At 40.7% G+C, this 22,803-nt stretch overlaps 1 protein-coding gene across 1 annotated transcript in view; it reads left to right on the top strand.

The window, feature by feature from the left end:
• The first annotated feature begins 1,113 nt into the window (after positions 1-1,113).
• Positions 1,114-22,803, top strand: part of LOC133559737 (cGMP-dependent protein kinase 1) — a 274,083-nt gene continuing 252,393 nt past the window's right edge. Inside the window, exon 1 of the mRNA XM_061911789.1 lies at positions 1,114-1,424. Within this exon, the coding sequence (XP_061767773.1) occupies positions 1,168-1,424 (257 nt within the window). The 5' untranslated portion in view covers positions 1,114-1,167. The remainder of the gene's footprint in view (positions 1,425-22,803) is intronic.

The raw sequence follows: 22,803 nt of genomic DNA, 5'->3' as shown, positions 1-22,803 counted from the left end.
TTGCTTAATAACTGTTTAATAAATACACTTTTGGTTGTGATTTCCCTCTCTGCATGAAAGTTTAAAAGTAGCATATATGAATGCAGTATGGAGAAGAATGTTTGAATGTAGACACATAGAATCATCATACTGCTGTCATTATATGCATCAAGTGTCCATTCAAGGCTAAGGCAAAATATGCAGATATATATGCTGTAAAAAGGGCCTAAAAATATAGAGCTATTAATAAAAGGTCACATCGCCCAGCCCTAGACGGATGGGATTGTGTTGAAAATCTTAATTTCCCCTCAGGGATTATTCAAGTTTTGATTCTAATTTAAGAATGTAACTTTTACACTCTGGTCTCTGTCCAAAGTTTGCATGATTATGATTGTGATGTGTCTTTGCCCAGCAGTGCTCTTAAAGGCACAGTCCCTGATGTGCAGTCCAGGGGCTCATCCATCCATCTTCCACTTATCTGAGGTCGGGTTGCGGGGGCAGCAGCCTAAGCAGGGAAGCCCAGACTTCCCTCTCCCCAGCCACTTTGTCCAGCTCTGGGATCCTGAGGCGTTCCCAGGCCAGCCGGGAGACATAGTCTTCCCAACGTGTCCTGGGTCTTCCCCAGGTCAGACGTGCCCCAAACACCTCCCTAGGGCGGCATCCTGACCAGAGCTCCTCTCCAAGTGGAGGAGCAGCTTTACTTTGAGCTCCCCCCGGATGGCAGAGCTCCTCACCCTATCTGGAAGGCAGGGAGGAGGAGCCGGAGCTCTCCAAACAAAAATATTCCTGTCCTCTTGCAGGGAGGAAGAGGAAGAGGAGGAGGAAGACCAGGCCGGGAGCTGCCGTCATTGGTTTTGTCAATGAGACATCAGCAACAGACCAACCCCCCGACATGAGACATCAGCAACAGACCAAACCCCCCGAGCCCCCCTGCTCCCTCCCTCTTTTCGCTGACAGCCTCCTCCAGGCTCGACGTCGCTCCCATCAGCCGCCAAACAAGCACATTAGCCCGGCCAGCGGAGCCGTGCACAGGACTCTAGTCTCCAGGAGGGGGATTTATTTTGTATTTTCTATTTTTGTATTTTTTGCACGCCGAGCATTCCCAGCCGCTGCGTGCGTGTGTCTGGGAGGCGGAGGGAGGGGAGGGGGGAAGAAGAGCAGACCGGCCAAGAAAGTTGCGGGGCGACCATGAGTGACCTGGAGGAGGACTTTGCCAAGGTTCTGCTGCTCAAGGAGGAGAGGATCCGGGACCTGGAGCGCCGCTTGTCGGAGCGGGAAGAGGAGATCCAGGAGCTGAAGCGCAAGCTGCACAAATGTCAGTCGGTGCTGCCCAGCGCACAACTTCTGGGGCCCAGGACCCGGCGGGCGCAGGGCATCTCTGCAGAACCGCAGAACCACCAGGACCTGCTCAGGCAGACCTTCCGGAGATACGCCAAGACCGACTGGTAAGAAGTTCTCTCCTCCTCTCCTCAACACAACTTCATCAATGGAGCATCACTTTCATTCTCTGGGCCGATGACGCAGCTCGTGGAAGAGCTCCTAATTGATCAGATCCATCACCGGGGTGGTCCCCCGGGGGCCCGGACCGCAGGAAGTGTGATGCATTATTGCCTTTTAGTAGCCCAAGTGCATGTCTGAGGATATTTAATACTCCATTAGAAGACTTACACCCTGCTGGACCATATGCGTCCTCCTTTTTGCCTTTTTCCCCCCAAGCTGCTTTAAGGCTTGTTTGGCCTACATTTGATCACGTGACTTGTCACTTAGCGTCCATTACACATCCTAAATGTGCTTTAAATAGACCCCCGTGTTAGATTGGACACATTTGTATTTATTTGTACGCACACTCAGTTACAGTTCTGGACATGCGGGCCTTCTTCACACAAATCTTCTACTTTGCAATGTTTACAAAAGGCAACAACTTAACTGCAAGGATGAATCAATTACAAACAAGCTTTGATTTTTGTTCTCTTGCTTCGATTAATCGTTTATTGAGTGCCCAAAACAAAGAAGCAAATAGAGTGTCCATGAGAGCGGTGGTGCATGTGTGGGTGACATGTTCCATGAGGCCACAAAACAGCAATATTTTCTTAAAATAAATACATTATTACAATTCCATTAAGAGACGCATTGTTTTATCCGATTACTCGATGAATCGCACAAACTATTCAAATGATTACCATGAATTGATTAACGTGGACCCCGACTTAAACAAGTTGAAAAACTTATTGGGGTGTTACCATTTAGTGGTCAATTGTACGGAATATGTACTGTACTGTGCAATCTAATAATAAAAGTATCAATCAATCAATCAATACTAAAATAATGCTACCCTCGAGCAGACGCTATAAACTGACACAAATAGACTAAAAAACAGCTTTTACCCAAGAGCCATAGTAGCATCAAACAAGCACTGAGTCAGCACAATGTGTCCATCATGTCCTCATGTCTCATGTCTTTTTATTTTTTATTTAATGTTATATGTAAATATATTCATAGGTATGCATGGGTGTGGATATATATATATATATATATATATATATATATATATATATATATATATATATATATACTTACATCTCTTATTTTCTATCTTTTTTTACTATTAATATTACCAAGTTGTATATGCACCTTTAGGGGATATGCTCCAATGTTGTTGTTCTTTGAACCTGTTCACTGCAATAATGACAATAAAACTCTATTGTATTTTATTCTATAAGCATAACCAAACTGCAATGAGAAGAAACAAAAGTAAAAGTATTGTCACACACACACTAGGTGTGGTGAAATTAACCTTTGCATTTGACCCATCCCCTTGTTCACCCCTTGAAAGGTGAGGGGAGCAGTGAGCAACAGTGTTGGTCACGCCCAGGAATAATTTTTGGTGATTTAAACCCCAATTCCAAGCCTTGATGCTGAGTGCCAAGCAGGGAGGTAATGGCTCCCATTTTTATAGTCTTTGGTATGACTCGGCCGGGGTTTAAACTCACAACCTACCCATCTCAGGGCGGACACACTAACCACTAGGCCACTGAGTAGCAAAAAAATTTGATTTTTTTTCTCTTGCGTTGATTAACCTTTTTTTTAGTGTAATTATTAAATGCGATCAAATCCGGACTGCACTGAGTGTCCAAAACAAAGTATCCAGGCGGCCACTGCAAATAGAGTGAGTGTACATGAGAGCGGTGGTGCGTGTGTTGGTGCCGTGATCTGTGTGGCCACGAGACGGCAATATTTAAATAAAAAAAAATGGTATTGATGTAAATGTGTTAAAATTGCCATTTAAATGTTGATGTGCAAGCAGAAAAATATATTTCCTTAAAAGTCAAATTGTTTTTTCCGATTACTCTATTCATCGTACAAACTAATCAATAGTTTACTCCGTTACTAAAATAAGCGATAACTGCTGCCCTACACATTTTTTTTTTTAAATGTTGAAAAATTTGCCAAAATTGTTTGGAATTTTCAACATAAAAGTACATAAATATTACCAATTCTTTATAATGATTATTATTTTTTTGCAAAAGGTCAAAAAATCTGCCAAATATGTTTAGAATTTTCAACACAAAAGTACATACAGTACATTTTTTTCAATTTATGACTATTATATATATATACAATTTTGTTGTACAACGTACAATGACAATAAGTATATATTCATTTGTATTCTATTCTATTCTTCTATTATTATTTTTTGTAAAAGGTTGGAAATCCTGCCAAAATTATTGAGAATTTTCAACATAAAAGTACATGAATATTTCCAATTTATTTTATAATTTTAATTTTTTTGTAAAATGTTGAAAAATCCGTCAAAATTGTTTACAATTTGCAACATAAATGTACATAAATATTTCCAATTTATTACTATTATTATGAATTTTTTTTGTAAAAAGTCAAAAAATCTGCCAAATTTTTTTTTAAATTTTCAACATAAAAGTACATAAATATTTCCAATGTATTTTGTTTAGTTAATTTCTTGAAGCTTCCCTGCTTGAATCGTGCGGTACGTGACATTTTTGTTTAGACGCTACAGGCGAGTCTGCCAACTTCCTTCTGGTCAAGTTGGATGGCAATTTTATTTTTTAAGCTACAGAACAGTACACATTTTTGGCAAATAAAAAGGTAAAAAATGGCAAATTAAATCCGAATAAAATAAAACATTATATCAGTATTTAAATTTTTAAATCTAAACAAAATAATTTGATTTTTGTTGTTCTTTCTAATGGATTTATGGCCCAGCCGTTGTCAAAGTGTGGACTTCTTCTTATAAACAGATTAAACCATAATAATTTCCTTCATTAATTACATTTTTTTTTCTTATTTATTTACCTATATTTATTCAATAAATATAAATGGACAAAAAACAAAAAAAGCAATAATGCTACAAACTTTTGAACCTATTAGAAACAACACATTCACACACCAAATCAATAATAGAATATTTTCAAAATAATTCAGCTACCTTTTAAAAATGAGAACAAAACCCCTCGATTTGATAAACCGGAATAAATTCATTTGCATTTCTCCGAGTGTTTCTCAGAACTGATCATATTTTCTTAGTCAGGCAACTTTTTTGATGCTCCTGTTGGTGCAGGCGTCCCTAATGAAAGGTCTGACACAGGTGTTTTGACGCCGTCGTTTTGGAATCTCTCGTTGGAGTCCTCATGAGCACCTAAAGTTTTGCAAAGGTGAAAAGCACTACATTGTGTTCTGAAGTGTGATTGGCGGCCAGAGAGAGCAAGTCCTTGTTTGCAAACTTTGCTTTGTTGAATCTGCAGCCTAAGAAATCAAACGTTGGACTTCTTTGATGAAGTCAAGGAAGTCTTTTCACAAAACTCTTGTCAAGTAAGTGTGGAACAATCTGGTTTTTCTCTGCAATCTCAAATGGTCACATCTATGAGAAGGGGAATTGTTACGTAAAGACTACAACTTTGCACAATTGCCACTATTTAACAGGATTAATTTGAACGTAATCACACTTTGTTCTTTTTATTGACCTTGGATTTACAAACCCTGTTTCCATATGAGTTGGGAATTGTGTTAGATGTAAATATAAACAGAATACAATGATTTGCAAATCCTTTTCAAGCCATATTCAGTTGAATATGCTACAAAGACAACATATTTGATGTTCAAACTCATAAACTTAACGGCGTGGCGCAGTGGAAGAGTGGCCGTGCGCAACCCGAGGGTCCCAGGTTCAAATCCCACCTAGTACCAACCTCGTCACGTCCATTGTGTCCTGAGCAAGACACTTCACCCTTGCTCCTGATGGGTGCTGGTTGGCGCCTTGCATGGCAGCTCCCTCCATCAGTGTGTGAATGTGTGTGTGAATGTGGAAGTAGTGTCAAAGCGCTTTGTGTACCTTGAAGGTAGAAAAGTGCTATACAAGTACAACCCATTTATCATTTATTTATTTTTTTTTTTTTACAAATACTAATTAACTTAGAATTTCATGGTTGCAACACATGCCAAAGTAGTTGGGAAAGGGCATGTTCACCACTGTGTTACATCACCTTTTCTTTTAACAACACTCAATAAACGTTTGGGAACTGAGGAAACTAATTGTTGAAGCTTTGAAGGTGGAATTCTTTCCCATTCTTGTTTTATGTAGAGCTTCAGTCCTTCAACAGTCCGGGGTCTGGTGTACCTCGCCCCATCCTTTCTTGTGAAAGACTGAGCATTTTTTGGGAAGCTGTTTTTATAGCCAATCATGGCACCCACCTGTTCCCAATTAGCCTGCACACCTGTGGGATGTTCCCAATAAGTGTTTGATGAGCATTCCTCAACTTTATCAGTATTTTTTTGCCACTTTTCCCAACTTCTTTGTCACGTGTCGCTGGCATCAAATTCTAAAGTTAATGATTATTAGCAAAAAAAAAAAAATGCTTCCGAGTTTGAACATGAAATATGTTGTTGTAATCAACAATATTTATTTGGACTTAAGTGTACAATTTGTAGTGAGACTCCATGTTTGTTCACAGTGTGTCATACATTCATACTGTACATGGGTCGGACATACACCCCCCCCAACTGCCCCGCCCTCCCACCATTACTTCATGGCAGCGACAGTCGGCGGCGGGCCCCGGCTCATCAGATTACCGCAACATGGAGCGAGGGATCCTGTTTCTATTGATCTGCATAGGGAAAGGGAAAAGGGCTGAGCTGGACGACCAGGGAGCTGAAATTTAAAGCCCGGAGGTGCTTTGAAGGACAGTGAGTGGGCCTTTTTTCATGAAGGCAGGATGTATGCTTGATGCTCTGCTAACATGCTGAGATCTGTAGCTTCTCCTCTCCACTCCAGAGGTCAGAAACAAAACAGTAACATAACATGTACACACGGCTAACATTTAACAGAATTGATTCGGGGGCCACGTTTCCAGAAAGCTAAGCACCCAGGGACCCCGGACTTGTGACTTCAGTGTGCAGGAGGACAAACATGACACCAACCTTCCTAAACACTAGAAATCCCACAGTTGGTATTAAACAGGCCTCACTCATGACAGGATTTGGACCAGCACTGTGTTGTCCCACTCATTTCAGCTGTCCTTGAACTCACGATAGTTTGTTTACCTGTAGGGGCGGCATGGCATAGTGGGTAGAGCGGCCGTGCCAGAAACCTGAGGGTTGCAGGTTCGCTTCCCACCTATTGACATCCAAAAAAGCGCTGCCGTTGTGTCCTTGGGCAGGACACTTCACCCTTGCCCCCGGTGCCGCTCACACTGGTGAATGAATGATGAATGAATGAATGATTGGTGGTGGTCGGAGGGGCCGTAGGTGCAAATTCCATCAGTCTACCCCAGGGCAGCTGTGGCTACAGATGTAGCTTACCACCACCATCGTGTGAATGAATGATGGCTTCCCTCTTCTCTGTGAGCGCTTTGAGTATCTAACAATAGAAAAGCGCGATATAAATCTAATCCATTATTATTATTATTATTATTACAACTTTCTCTGACGCTGCCACAGAAAGACGTGCTTTTGCCACTCCGTCTTTGTCTCATTTTGTCCACCAAACCTTTTATGCTGTACGTGAATGCACAATGGTGACTTTTGTTGATGTTGTTGACTCATTGGAGTGCTAATCAGGCGTATTTGGTCAGTGCAAGCTAATCGACTTAAGTTAAAGTACCACTGATAGTCACACACACACTAAGTGTGGGGAAATTTGTCCTGTGCATTCGACCCCTCCCCTTGTTCACCCCCTGGGAGGTGAGGGGAGCAGTGAGCAGCAGCGGTGGCCACGCCCGAGAATATTTTTTGGTGATTTAACCCCCAATTCCAAACCTTGATGCTGAGTGCCAAGCAGGGAGGTAATGGCTCCCATTTTTATAGTCTTTGGTATGACTCGGCCGGGGTTTGAACTCACAACCTACCCATCTCAGGGCGGACACTCTAACCACTAGCAACAAGCGTTGATTTTTGTTCTCTTGCGTCGATTAATCGTTTATTTAGTGTAATTATTAAATATAATAAAGTCCGGACCGCATTGAGTGCCCAAGACAAAGAAGCAAATAGAGTGTACATGAGAGCGGTGGTGCATGTGTGGCAGCAAAATGGCAATATTTTCTAAAAAGAAAAAAAATGGAATGTTAATGTGCGAGCAGAAAAATAAAAATCCTTAAGAGACACAATGTTTTATTCGATTACTCGATGAATCGCACAAAGTTGTCCATTGGTTGCTAAAATAAGCAAAACTTAACTGCAACGAGAAGAAACAAAAGTTAAAAAAGTAAAGTACCAATGATTGTCTCAAACACACACACACACACACACACACACACACACACACACACACACACACACACTAGGTGTGGTGAAATTAATCTCTGCATTTAACCCATCCCCTTGTTCACCCCTTGAAAGGTGAGGGGAGCAGTGGGCAGCAGCGTTGGCCGCGCCCGAGAATAATTTCTGGTGATTTAACCCCCAATTCCAAGCCTTGATGCTGAGTGCCAAGCAGGGAGGTAATGGCTGCCATTTTTATAGTCTTTGGCATGACCCAAAACAAAGAAGCAAATAGAGTGTACATGAGAGCGGTGGTGCATGTGTGGGTGCCGTGATCCATGTGGCGAAGAAACGGCAATATTTTCTAAAAAAAAAAAAAAATGGTATGTTGATGTGCAAGCAGAAAATTTCCTTAAGAGACGCATTGTTTTATCCGATTACTCGATGAATTGCACAAACTATAGTTTGTTTACATGTACAACTTTCTCTGATGCTGCCACAGAAAAATGTCTCCTGTGTGTCTCTAATTTATATTTGCATGTCTCATGACACATTATCTGTGTGTAATAGTGGCTGCATTTCTCATAGTTGTTTGTGGGCCATGTTGTTCCAGACCACAGCAAACTTTACCCAGCCTCCAAAGATTGTAATAAATCCATTAGAAGAAGACAGGTTCCTTTAACTTGGACACACACACTAGTGTTTTCAGGAATTGGCTTTGAACTGAAGGAGATGTCATTTCAGGGACCTTAGTTGAATAGTCCAAACCATGACAAAGAGAGGACCTGAAACGGAGCCTTGAGGAATGCCAGTCATATAACTGCAGAAGTGGAACAAATAAGTGATGACTGCATCTGAAGTAAACAAGCTACATCAACATCTCACATGCAGACATCACCAACTGCCGAAACAGGAGAGGACTTAAAGGGGGTCTTGAGGAACGCCAAGTCACAATTTTGGAGCACATTTTTCTGTTTGCTAGCAAGGTTAAAATGTCAATGCAAGGACCAGGTCCAAGTTCCTCTGTACAACAGGAGCACACTAGTGTTTTTAGGAACTGGCTTTGTCTCCAAAGTTTTGCACTTAGCTGGAGGTCACTAGTTGATTAGCGCTGTGCTAGGCTATTGATGCATTACCATTGATAACAGCAATTACTAGCAGGTAGCATCCTAGTATCGGGTCAGGTTGCAAGGTAGATGATGTATCGCCCTACTGGCCACTCACTGATTGTTGTTATATTTACTTGGCTGCAGTTCTCTGGTATCTTGCTGCCCTCATTCTCCTCTCAGATGTAACAAGTCACCCTATAACTGATGCCTTTGATGCAGCGTGGTTTGTATTATAATTTTAAAATGGGCTGTGTGTTACGATGCTCCATAGTCTCCACAGGAGCCCTCATTCTCCTCCATTCTAGTTGACATAGTTCTGACTGATGCTGTGTGTTACGATGCTCCATAGTCTCCACAGGAGCCCTCATTCTCCTCCATTCTAGTTGACATAGTTCTGACTGATGCTGTGTGTTACGATGCTCCATAGTCTCCACAGGAGCCCTCATTCTCCTCCATTCTAGTTGACATAGTTCTGACTGATGCTGTGTGTTATGATGCTCCATAGTCTCCACAGGAGCTCTCATTCTCCTCCATTGTAGTTGACATAGTTCTGACTGATGCTGTTTAACACGGCCCGGTCTTCACAGTTTTTATTGTATTTTCAAATGGACTCTAGAGTACAATCCACCCACAGTACCTACTTTGCTGCCAGGCTCTGTTTTCTTGCTATCCTCAGTCTCTTCATGGATAAAATGTGTATCCTTGCTGAAAAATCGGTACAGAAAACCCTAGTTGTCCTCCATTGTTTTGATGCATTTTAAGATTGGCCTAGATTTCAGTTTTCATTCTATTTTGAAGTTGACTCTAAAGAATGATGCACTCTGTTTTCTCACTGTCCTCAGTCTCCTCCTGGATACAAAGTGTATCCCTGCTGAGAAATCAGTACAGAAAACCCCTAGTTGTCCTCCATTGTTTAGTTTTCTTGTCCCGTTCTGATGGATGCATTTTAACACGGCCTAGATTTCAGTTTTCATTCTATTTTGAAGTTGACTCTGAATTATGATCCTTCACACTCTTGCTGTCCTCAGTCTCTTCCTGGATAAAATGTGTATCCTTGCTGGGAAATCAACACAGGAGACGCAGTTCTCTCGTCCCATTTTGTCGAATCCATTTGAACACGGCCTGGTTTTCAGAGTTCTTGTATTTTGAAATGGACTCTAAAGTACGATCCATCCACAGTCCCCACTTTTCTGCAAAGCTCGGTTTTCTTGCGGTCCTCAGTCTCCTCCTGGATAAAATGTGTATCCTTGCTGAGAAATCAGTACAGAAGTCCTCCATTGTTGTTTATCTTGTCCTCTTCTGACCGACGCATTTTAACACGGCCTAGATTTCAGTTTTCATTCTTATTTAAAGTTGACCCTGAAGAATGATCCTTCACACTCTCCACTCTGTTTTCTGGCTGTCCTCAGTCTCCTTATGGGTAAAATGTGTATCCTGGCTGGGAAATTGGTACAGAAAACCCTAGTTCTTCTTCATTGTTGTTTATCTTGTCCTCTTCTGACCAATTTACGTTGTGACTTACATGTGTTGTCTTCATTATAACACTTATATAAGACTTTTAAAGTCATTTTGATAGTAGGCTAATATAGACACTTACATCATGTGTTGTCTTCATTGTAAGACCTACATAAGACTTTTAAAGTCATTTTGATAGTAGGCTAATTACAACTAATATAGACACATCATGTGTTGCCTTCATTATAGCACTTATATAAGACTTTTAAGGTCAATTTGATAGTAGGCCAATATAACTAATATAGACACTTACATCATGTGTTGCCTTCATTATAAGACTTACATAAGACTTTTAAAGTAATTTTGATAGTAGGCTGTTATAGATAATATAGACACTTATGTCATGTGTTGCCTTCATTATAAAACTTAATATACGACTTTTCATTTTTTTTGCAGCTCCAGACAGATTAGTTTTTAATGTATTTTTGGTTTCAATATGGCTCTTTCACCGTTTTGTGTTGACCCCTTCCTTCAGGTCCTGGTTGTATTTAACCGTTAAAAAAAACAAACAAGTCAGAGTCTACAAAAATGATCCTCAGGCCAGACTTTGGACATAAAGCAAACATAACGATGACACAGCTGACGTTTTAATGACTGGCCGACTGCATGAAACTTCCCTTTTCTGAGGGCGATGTCACTGTTGACTTATTGTGTTGAATTGTGATAGTCGATGTCAGTCCTGTGAAGAAAGACCGAGGGACGTTCCCAAGTCCCATGCAGCGGGTCTGAAGTAATGCATGATAAAAGGATGCATGGCTCGTCATGTCTCTTGGCCTGCTTGGCTCACGTCAGTCCTTTCTGAGCCATCACGTGACGCCTGCACGCCACCTCCTGTTGTTTGTGCTGCAGGTGATACCCTCATCCGCCACTAGAGGGCAGCTGCAGCCCATCCTAACACATCCTGACCCAGTGACATGTTTCTTTGCATGCTTCTACACTTTAACTCATCCATTTTCTACCGCTTATTCCCTTTCGGGGTCGCGGGCGGTGCTGGCGCCTATCTCAGCTACAATCGGGCAGAAGGCGGGGTACACCCTGGACAAGTCGCCACCTCATCACAGGGCCAACACAGACAGACAGACAACAATCACACACTTTAACTCTCCTATCTTATTTTACCACTAACACAACCTAACCCAGTGACATGTTTCTTTGCAAGCTTTTACACACACACACACACACACACACACACACACACACACACACACACACACACACCTCAATGTCTCCCTTCTGTTTTGTGGCGTAATTGCTGTTTTATTTTCAAGCCCACTAACTGTCCATCCTATCTGATTGGCCTTGGCAGTTTATTCCTCCCTGGATTTGTGCAAAGCCCGAAGCCGGCGGATGACTTTAAGGATGTGCAGACACACACAGGGATGACTTTAAGGATGTGCAGACACACACAGGGATGACTTTAGGGATGTGCAGACACACACAAGGATGACTTTAGGGATGTGCAGACACACACAAGGATGACTTTAGGGATGTGCAGACACACACAAGGATGACTTTAGGGATGTGCAGACACACACAAGGATGACTTTAGGGATGTGCAGACACACAAGGATGACTTTAGGGATGTGCAGACACACACAAGGATGACTTTAGGGATGTGCAGACACACACAAGGATGACTTTAGGGATGTGCAGACACACACAAGGATGACTTTAAGGATGTGCAGACACACACAAGGATGACTTTAAGGATGTGCAGACACACACAAGGATGACTTTAGGGATGTGCAGACACACACAAGGATGACTTTAGGGATGTGCAGACACACACAAGGATGACTTTAGGGATGTGCAGACACACACAAGGATGACTTTAAGGATGTGCAGACACACACAAGGATGACTTTAGGGATGTGCAGACACACACAAGGATGACTTTAGGGATGTGCAGACACACACAAGGATGACTTTAAGGATGTGCAGACACACACAAGGATGACTTTAGGGATGTGCAGACACACACAAGGATGACTTTAGGGATGTGCAGACACACACAGGGATGACTTTAAGGATGTGCAGACACACACAGGGATGACTTTAGGGATGTGCAGACACACACAAGGATGACTTTAGGGATGTGCAGACACACACAAGGATGACTTTAGGGATGTGCAGACACACACAAGGATGACTTTAGGGATGTGCAGACACACACAAGGATGACTTTAGGGATGTGCAGACACACAAGGATGACTTTAGGGATGTGCAGACACACACAAGGATGACTTTAGGGATGTGCAGACACACACAAGGATGACTTTAGGGATGTGCAGACACACACAAGGATGACTTTAAGGATGTGCAGACACACACAAGGATGACTTTAAGGATGTGCAGACACACACAAGGATGACTTTAGGGATGTGCAGACACACACAAGGATGACTTTAGGGATGTGCAGACACACACAAGGATGACTTTAGGGATGTGCAGACACACACAAGGATGACTTTAGGGATGTGCAGACACACACAAGGATGACTTTAAGGATGTGCAGACACACACAAGGATGACTTTAAGGATGTGCAGACACACACAAGGATGACTTTAGGGATGTGCAGACACACACAAGGATGACTTTAAGGATGTGCAGACACACACAAGGATGACTTTAGGGATGTGCAGACACACAAGGATGACTTTAAGGATGTGCAGACACACACAAGGATGACTTTAGGGATGTGCAGACACACACAAGGATGACTTTAGGGATGTGCAGACACACACAAGGATGACTTTAGGGATGTGCAGACACACACAAGGATGACTTTAGGGATGTGCAGACACACACAAGGATGACTTTAGGGATGTGCAGACACACAAGGATGACTTTAGGGATGTGCAGACACACACAAGGATGACTTTAGGGATGTGCAGACACACACAAGGATGACTTTAGGGATGTGCAGACACACACAAGGATGACTTTAGGGATGTGAAGACACACACAAGGATGACTTTAGGGATGTGCAGACACACACAAGGATGACTTTAAGGATGTGCAGACACACACAAGGATGACTTTAGGGATGTGCAGACACACACAAGGATGACTTTAAGGATGTGCAGACACACACAGGGATGACTTTAGGGATGTGCAGACACACACAAGGATGACTTTAGGGATGTGCAGACACACACAAGGATGACTTTAGGGATGTGCAGACACACACAAGGATGACTTTAGGGATGTGCAGACACACACAAGGATGACTTTAGGGATGTGCAGACACACACAAGGATGACTTTAAGGATGTGCAGACACACACAAGGATGACTTTAGGGATGTGCAGACACACAAGGATGACTTTAAGGATGTGCAGACACACACAAGGATGACTTTAGGGATGTGCAGACACACACAAGGATGACTTTAGGGATGTGCAGACACACACAAGGATGACTTTAGGGATGTGCAGACACACACAAGGATGACTTTAGGGATGTGCAGACACACACAAGGATGACTTTAGGGATGTGCAGACACACAAGGATGACTTTAGGGATGTGCAGACACACACAAGGATGACTTTAGGGATGTGCAGACACACACAAGGATGACTTTAGGGATGTGCAGACACACACAAGGATGACTTTAGGGATGTGCAGACACACACAAGGATGACTTTAGGGATGTGAAGACACACACAAGGATGACTTTAGGGATGTGCAGACACACAAGGATGACTTTAGGGATGTGCAGACACACACAAGGATGACTTTAAGGATGTGCAGACACACACAAGGATGACTTTAGGGATGTGCAGACACACACAAGGATGACTTTAGGGATGTGCAGACACACACAAGGATGACTTTAGGGATGTGCAGACACACACAAGGATGATATTAGGGATGTGCAGACACACACAAGATTAGATCAAGAATGTTGGTTAGGTTTGTGTTTTTGTTTTGTTTGGTTTTCTCCTTGTGTCTGCGAATAAAAGGAATGAATTCATTAATTAAGAAGGCCTCTGTGGGAGGGTGTTTCTTTTTTTAATTATTTTTTTAAGTGGTCAAACTACTAATGCAGTATTGTATGAAAAGCAACAAGTGGAAACAGGGCCGGAACTAGGATTTGGGAAATATCGAGGTCTAAGAGAAGCTTTGAAAGGCACTTTGTAAATAAAAAAAGTGGACTGTTCCAACAATCCTGCTGTCGAATGTTAGATCATGTAAGGCAGGGGTCGGGAACCTTTTTGGTTGAAAGAGCCATGAAAGCCAAATATTTCAAAATGTATTTCCGTGAGAGCCGTATAATATTTTTTAAACACTGAATACAACTAAATGCGTGCATTTTTAAGTAAGACCTGTCATTTCTTTGTGATCATGTTCTGTTTAGTTATGTTCTGTTTTGTTTTTGACTCCATTAGTTCCTGTTTTTGCGCACCCTGGTTTGTTTTTGTTTCCATGACTACCGATCAGTTCACCTGTTCTCACGACTCACACACCTGATTCACTTGAACTCATGTACCTGTTGTCAATCACCACGTCACCATTTAAGCCTGCAGTTGCCAGGCAGTCAGCCTGGCGTCATCACTTTTTACTACCATGAATTGATGAAGGTGGACCCCGACTTAAACAAGTTGAAAAACTTATTGGGGTGTTACCATTTAGTGGTCAATTGTACGGAATATGTACTGTACTGTGCAATCTACTAATAAAAGTTTCAATCAATCAACCCTCTATCACCTCCTACACACCTATGTTATCCATGCCGATGATCCATGCTCTTGCTCGGTCCAAGTACGTTTTTCATGCCATAGTTTGTAAGTTTTATTTTATGTTCATAGTTCTCCCATTGTGCAAGTTTTCATAGCCAAGTTTTTAACCTCCTCTGAGAGCGCCTTTTGTTTATACCCTTTGTTTTTGTAATATTTTTGAGTTAAGATTAAAGATGTCATTACCTTTACGCCATGTCCGTTTTAATCACTTTGCACCATGGGAAAACAAACCACACCTTAGTCCAGGTCTTGACAAGACCAACATTTTTAGAGTATAATAAGTCTCTTACTCTTTTTAATAACATTGTTATTTTAAATTTAACCAATAATAAATATATTACTTTTTACCATTAATGCGACATCTTGAACAGGTGCGGTAGAAAACGGATGGTTGGATTAAAATGCATGAGAATGTTTTATAATTTGAACGTTATTTTTAACAATGTGATTACCATCCTAATTATTAATTACTTATCGTGTTAAGCAATGTCAGCTCATATTTATCAGAGAGCCAGATGCAGTCATCAAAAGAGCCACATCTGGCTCTAGAGCCATAGGTTCCCTACCCCTGTTGTAAGGTAATACTTATACCTATATGAATGCTTTTATTATGTATTTATATAATACGTTTACCATAATTAACTATAATTTTTTTAACAAAATGTATTCTTTCTATTTTGGGAGAGAAAAAAAACATTCGTATTACATGTGATCGCAAATGATGTTAACTTAAATATTGTCTAATTATGCAAAAACATATGATCAAACATTCAAACTATTTTTTAACATAGAAATAAATACTAATAATAATGATTTCCAAGCAGGTGGCGACTTGTCCAGGGTGTAATGGCCTTCCGCCCGACTGTAGCTGAGATAGTCCCGGCGCCCCCCGCGACCCTAAAGGGAATAAGCGGTAGAAAATGAATGGATGGATGGATGATTTCAAAGCATGTTATTGTGCAATGTAAAAGTAGTAATAGATTTCATGGTCAAATTGTGAAATTTACTGTGATTTTTTACAGCATTTTTCTCTCAATGAAAAAAACTATTTTTTACTGTAATAAACTGTAGTGCCTTTTTGCCATTTACAGTAATACACTGAAAAATCCATGCAAATAATAATAAACAAACAGGCAGCTTAAGTGCCAACATTTTACTGTAAAATTGAAGTTTTTTGGAATTCACCCCCCAAAATAATGTAAATTTTACAGTAAAATTCTGGCAACTGAGCTGCCTTTTTTTTAAAATATTTTTTTTGTCAAAGATCCTCGATGTAATTTTAAAAAACTGCTCCTTTCTAAGACCTATTTACCACAAATCCAAGATCCTCCAGGGGAATTAAGAAAACACTTCTTTTGTAATTGACAGCATAAATAACCATCACATGTCTAAAAGTATTCACATTCTACTTTTGTATTTGTAAAGCAGTCACTTGTGTCCACAGAGTATTCAGGTTTAGACAACACAACTTTCAAATGTCCCTCAACAACACCCAGCTCCTGAAAGTCATGGTTTGGCCCAAATGAGGCCTAATTAGTCCAAGCAGGTGTGCTCAGCTACATAATCACCTCAACCACACCTGACTCTTTTAGCCACACCTGCAGAGTCGTGGTGAGTGACAGCTTACAACTTCTTTGTTGAGCATGCTTTCCACTGACTTAAAATAAAAAGTGCATGTTTGAGAGGAAGCCAAAGGTCAAACAGAGACAGTGTGGGGTCAAACTGTCCCAATAAGAAATGTTGTTATTCAAGGACCTATTTAACACAAATCAAAGATCCTCTATATGATACAAAACTGCTGTTTATCAAGGACCTATTTACCACAAATCAAAGATCCTCTATGTGACAGAGATACTCTTCTGTTTTTAAACACCCGTCAAAGATCCTCTAAAACTGCTGTTTTCAAGGCCCTGTTTACCACAACTCAAAGATCCTCTATTTTAACAGAGGCACTCTTCTTTTCTTAACACTTGTCAAAGATCCTCTATACGACATAAAAACTCCTGTTTTTCAAGGACCTATTTACCACAAATCAAAGATCTTCTACGTAACAGAGGAAGTCTTCTGTTTTTAACACTCGTCAAAGATCCTCTATTCAATATATAAAAAATGCTGTTATTCAAGGACCTGTTTACCACAAATCAAATAACCTCGTAATCTTCTGTTTTAACACTCGTCAAAGATCCTCTATACAATATAACAACTCCTGTTTTTCAAGGCCCTATTTACCACAAATCAAAGATCCTCTTTAGGATACAAAACTGCTGTTTTTCAAGGCCCTATGTACCACATATCAAAGATCCTTTATGTCAGTGGTCCCCAACCTTCTTGTAGCTGCAGACCAGTCAATGCTTGATAAATTGTCCCGCGGGGGGGGGTGTTGTCATGGAAAAGGGAGGTTTTTGAGTTGGTGCACTAATTTTAAGTGTATCTTGTGTTTTTTATGATAATTTGATAAAAAAAATAAAAAAATAATAATAATTCTGCGGCCCGGTGGTTGGGGACCATTGCTCTATGTGACAGAGATACTCTTGTGTTTTTAAACACCTGTTAAATATCCTCTATAGCTGCTGTTTTCAAGGCCCTATTTACCACAAGTCAAAGATCCTCTATGTTAACAGAGGCACTCTTCTTTTCTTAACACTTGTCAAAGATCCTCTATACGACATAAAAAGTTTTTCAAGGACCTATTTACCACAAATCAAAGATCCTCTATGTCACAAAGGTACTCTTCTGGTTTCCAAACATTCAATCAAAGATCCTGTGATTGTCAACAAAAGTCTCTGGCAAATTCAGAATGAACAAAGATGCATTATTTCTAGCAGATTAATGTGACTTTTTGGACTTTTTCATTTCCGGTGGCAACGGTGGTGATGCCTTTTTTTACACTGAGCTCCGCTGTTGAAAGAGTGTTTTTTGTTTTGTTTTTCCTGCGGGAAATGACAGCAGGTGTGCCCGCGCAGGATGATTCTTATTCGGCTGCACTGCGCCTCAGATTCCTGCAGGCGTCCTTGTTTCCACGCAGCTTCCCGCCGGGCGTGCGCGGATCCGCGTGGAAGAGAAGGAGAGAGAGGAGAGATAGAGAGAGAGAGTGGGAGGAAACTTTGCGTGGTTGTGAGCGAGCAGCAGCATGTCAGCTGCGGGATCTGCCGCGCACAGCTCCGCGTAAACATCCAGCGGAGGAGGTTGGATGCTGGATCCTGGATGCTGGATCCTGGATGTTGGATGTTGGATGCTGAAGGTTGAAGACTGACGGGAGTCTGCGAGCGAGGCTGTTGATGCCGGATAAAGTTTCCCCGGCTTGGCGCGGCAGAGGAGCGAGGACCCGGACTCCTGCCTGACAAGTTGCCGCCTGGCCTGGCCTGGCCTGGCCTGGTCTGGTCTGGTCTGGTCTGGTCTGGTCTGGTCTGGTCTGGGCCACCATGGGCACCCTGCGCGACCTGCAGTATGCTCTGCAGGAGAAGATCGAGGAGCTGCGGCAGCGAGACGCGCTCATCGACGAGCTGGAACTGGAGCTGGACCAGAAGGACGAGCTGATCCAGAAGCTGCAGAACGAGCTGGACAAGTACCGCTCCGTCATCAAACCCGCCACGCAGCAGGTCCACAAACACCCGGAGCTGCAGGCCGAGCAGCAGCGCACCAAGAGGCAGGCCATCTCGGCGGAGCCCACCGCCTTCGACATCCACGATCTCAGCCACGTCACGCTGCCTTTCTACCCCAAAAGTCCACAGTAGGTGTCCACGCGCGACATTCCCGCCGCGCCTGGCTTGGGAGGACACTCACCTGTCCGCGTAATGCTGCTGGGGGCGCCTGTGGGGTGGAACGCCTGTGGGGTGGAACACCTGTGGAGTGGAGCACCTGTGGGGTGGAACACAGGAGCACCTTTGAGGTGGAGCACCTGTGAGGTGGAACACAGGAGCACCTGTGAGGTGGAGCACCTGTGGAGTGGAACACAGGAGCACCTGTGAGGTGGAGCACCTGTGGGGTGGAACACAGGAGCGCCTGTGGGGTGGAGCACTTGTAAGGTGGAGCACTTGTAAGGTGGAGCACAGGAGCACCTTTGAGATGGAGCACCTTTGAGGTGGAGCACTTGCAAGGTGAAGCACAGGAGCACCTGTGAGGTGGAGCACCTGTGACGTGGAGCACCTGTGAGGTGGAGCACCTGTGAGGTGGAGCACCTGTGAGGTGTAGCACCTGTGGGGCAGCCATGCCTCCTCCACAGCTCCAATATTCACCACAAGTTGCACACTTCCAACAAATCTGGACTTTGTGACGTTTAGAAAAAAAGCCAGACTTTTTGACCAAAAGATAGACTTTTTGACACTTGGAAAAAAAATCACAATTTTTTTTTTTTACAATAAAATTTCAAACTTTTTGATACTTAGAAAAAATCCCAGCTTTTTGACAAAAAAAATGTCCGACTTTTTGACACTTAGAAACAAATCCAGATTTATTGACACTTAAAAACAATTTTTTCTGGCAAATTTAAAATGAACAAAGATGCATTATTTGTAGTAAATAAATGTGACATTTTGGACTTTTTCAACCCTGATTTTTTGACACTTAAAAGACTCCCAACTTTTTCACCCAAAAATTTCCCACCTTTTGACGCTTAAAAAAACAGATTTTCTGACACATAGAAAAATATCAAACATTTTTTGACAACAAAATGTCCAACTTTTTGATACTTGGAAAAAATCCCGACTTTTTGACAACAAAATGTCCAACTTTTTGATACTTATAAAAAAATTCTGACTTTTTGACACTTAGAAAAAAATCCACATTTATTGACACTTAAACAAATCCAAATTTTCTGACAAAAATTAAAATCCAACTTGTTGACACTTAAAAAAAATCCAGACTTTTTTGACACTTGGAAAAAAAAAAGAATTTGTGACAATAAAATGTCCGACTCTTTGATACTTAGAAAAAATCCTGACTTTTTGACAATAAAATGTCCGACTTTTTGACATTTGGAAAAATTTTCGACTTTTTGACACGTAGAAAAAAATCCATATTTATTGACACTTAAACAAATCCCAACTTTCTGACAAAAAAAAAAAAAAATCCAACTTGTTGACACTTAAAAAAAATCCTGACTTTTTTGACAGAATCTGTGCCAAATTTTTTTTCCAACTTTTTGAAAAAATTCTGACTTCTTGACACTTAGAAAAAAATCCAGATTTATTGACACTTAAACAAATCCCAATTTTCGGACAAAAAAAAAAATCCAACTTGTTGACACTTAAAAAATATCCTGACTTTTTTGACACTTGGAAAAAAAAAAAAATTATGACAAAAAATTGTCCGACTTTATTGATACTTAGAAAAAATTCAAATTTTTACACTTTGAAAAAATTCCGACTTTTTGACACGTAGAAAAAAATTCAGATTTATTGACACTTAAACAAATCCCAACTTTCTGACAAAAAAAAATCCAACTTGTTGACACTTAAAAAAATCCTGACTTTTTTGACAGAATTTGTGCCCAAAAAATCCCAATTTTTTCACACTTTGAAAAATTACAGACTTTTTGACAAAATATATGTCCCCACTTTTTGACACTGAGAAAAAAAAAATCTAGATTTTTTGACACTTTAAAAAATCCCAAATTTTTGACAAAAAATTTCTGACTTTTTGACACTTTGAAAAAAATCCCGATTTATTGACACTTAAAAAAATCTCGATTTTTTGACAGGAAAAAATCCAGACTTTGACACTTAGAAAAAATCCAGAGTTTTTGACCCCAAAATGTGAGACTTTTTGAGAGTTATAAAGAAGTGTTGTTGTTGGAAGGAGATGAGTCAAATCCTGAAGGATCTGCTTGTGAATCTTCCAATGCTGAAGTTGAACTGAGATGCTGCCAGGATGTAGTGTGAATGTCAGAATGGTGAAGACTTTGAATTTCCAGGAAAACTGGAATTGGGTTTGAAACTTGGGAACGTGTTGTTTTGAATGTCCAGGATGAGTTGAATGTGTCGATGTTGGAATGCTTTGACAAGCTTGAAAAGTGTAAAAATTGTGCAACCTGGAAACACGTCTCATTCATTTCAATTGGAAATTTGGGAATTTGGGGGAAAAGTGGGATTTAAAAAAAAAAGATTAGGAGCAAGAATGTCCTGAATGAGCTGATTAGGTTGGTGTTGGAATTGTTTAAATCAGTCAAGAAATGATTTGATTTGAGGTTGGAAGGCTTGAAGTGGGTCCAAACATGTGGAAGAAGAAGTCGGGTAAAAAAATGGTTTTCCTGGATTTTTCTTAACTTGATGAAGGATTGTTTGAATGTCCAGGATGAGTGGAATGTGTCGATGTTGGAATGCTTACTGGAAGTTGCTTTCTTGTCTGCTTAAGTTATTTATTGCTGCCTTTATTTTAGGGCCGCAGCTATCGATTATTTTCTAATCCAGTAATCTACTGATTAGTCTGTTCGATTAATCGAGTAAAACACACTTCATGGCCTCTATGTATGCTCTACTTTTAGGGTAACATAGGCTCCAGCACCCCCGCAACCCCAAAAGAGAAAAGCGGTAGGAGATGGATGGATTATTTTTAGTTGTTTGTTATTTATTGATGTGTTTATTTTAGGGCCGCAGCTATCGATTATTTTCTAATCCAGTAATCTACTGATTAGTCTGTTCGATTAATTGAGTAAAACACACTTCATGGCCTCTATGTATGCTCTATTTTTAGGGAAACACTTTTTTTTAGTTGTTCAAGTTATTTGTTCGTGTGATTATTTTAGGGTTGCAGCTATCGATTATTTTGTAATCCAAAAATCTATCGATTAGTCTGTTCGAATAATCGAGTAATCCGATAAAACACACTTCATAGCCTCTATGTGTGCACTATTTTTAGAAAAACACAAAATGTATTTGTTTGTTATTTATTGGTGTCTTTATTTTAGGTTGCTGCTATCAATTTTTTTGTATTCGAGTACTCTGTTCGATTAATCGAGTAATCCGATAAAACACACTTTATAGCCTTTATGTGTACACTATTTTTAGGGTAACATTATTTTAGTTTTTTTATTTATTGGTGTCTTTATTTTAGGGCTACAGCAGTTTATTATTTTGTACTTGAGTAATCTATTGATTAGTCTGTTCGATTAATCCGATAAAACACCCTTCATAGCCTCTGTGTTCACTATTTTTAGGGTAACATTATGTTTAGTTGTTTGATATTTATTGGTGTGTTTAAGGCTGCTGCTATCAATTATTTTGTAATTGAGTTAACTCTGGATTAGTCTGTTCGATTAATCGGGTAATCGGATGAAACACACTTTAAAGCCTCTGTCTACACTATTTTTAGGGAAACACTAAATTTATTTAAGTTATTTATTGATGTGTTTATTTTAGGGCTACAGCAATCAATTATTATATAATCGAGTAATCTATTGATTAGTCTGTTCAAATAATCAAGTAGTCCGATAAAACACACTTCACAGCCTCTATGTGTACACTATTTCTAGGGAAACACTACATTTATTTGTTTAAGTTATTTATTGGTGTGTTTATTTTAGGGCTATAGTGATCAATTATTTTGTAATCGAGTAATCTATCAATTAGTCTGTTGGAATAATCGAGGAATCCAATAAAACACACTTTGTAGCCTCTATAATGATAAATGGGTTGTACTTGTATAGCACTTTTCTACCTTCAAGGTACTCAAAGCACTTTGACACTACTTCCACATTCACCCATTCACACACTGATGGAGGGAGCTGCCATGCA

The sequence above is a fragment of the Nerophis ophidion genome, linkage group LG09 (assembly GCF_033978795.1).
Source record: "Nerophis ophidion isolate RoL-2023_Sa linkage group LG09, RoL_Noph_v1.0, whole genome shotgun sequence".
Lineage (NCBI taxonomy): Eukaryota > Metazoa > Chordata > Actinopteri > Syngnathiformes > Syngnathidae > Nerophis > Nerophis ophidion.
This window is presented reverse-complemented; position numbering and strand designations above follow the sequence as displayed.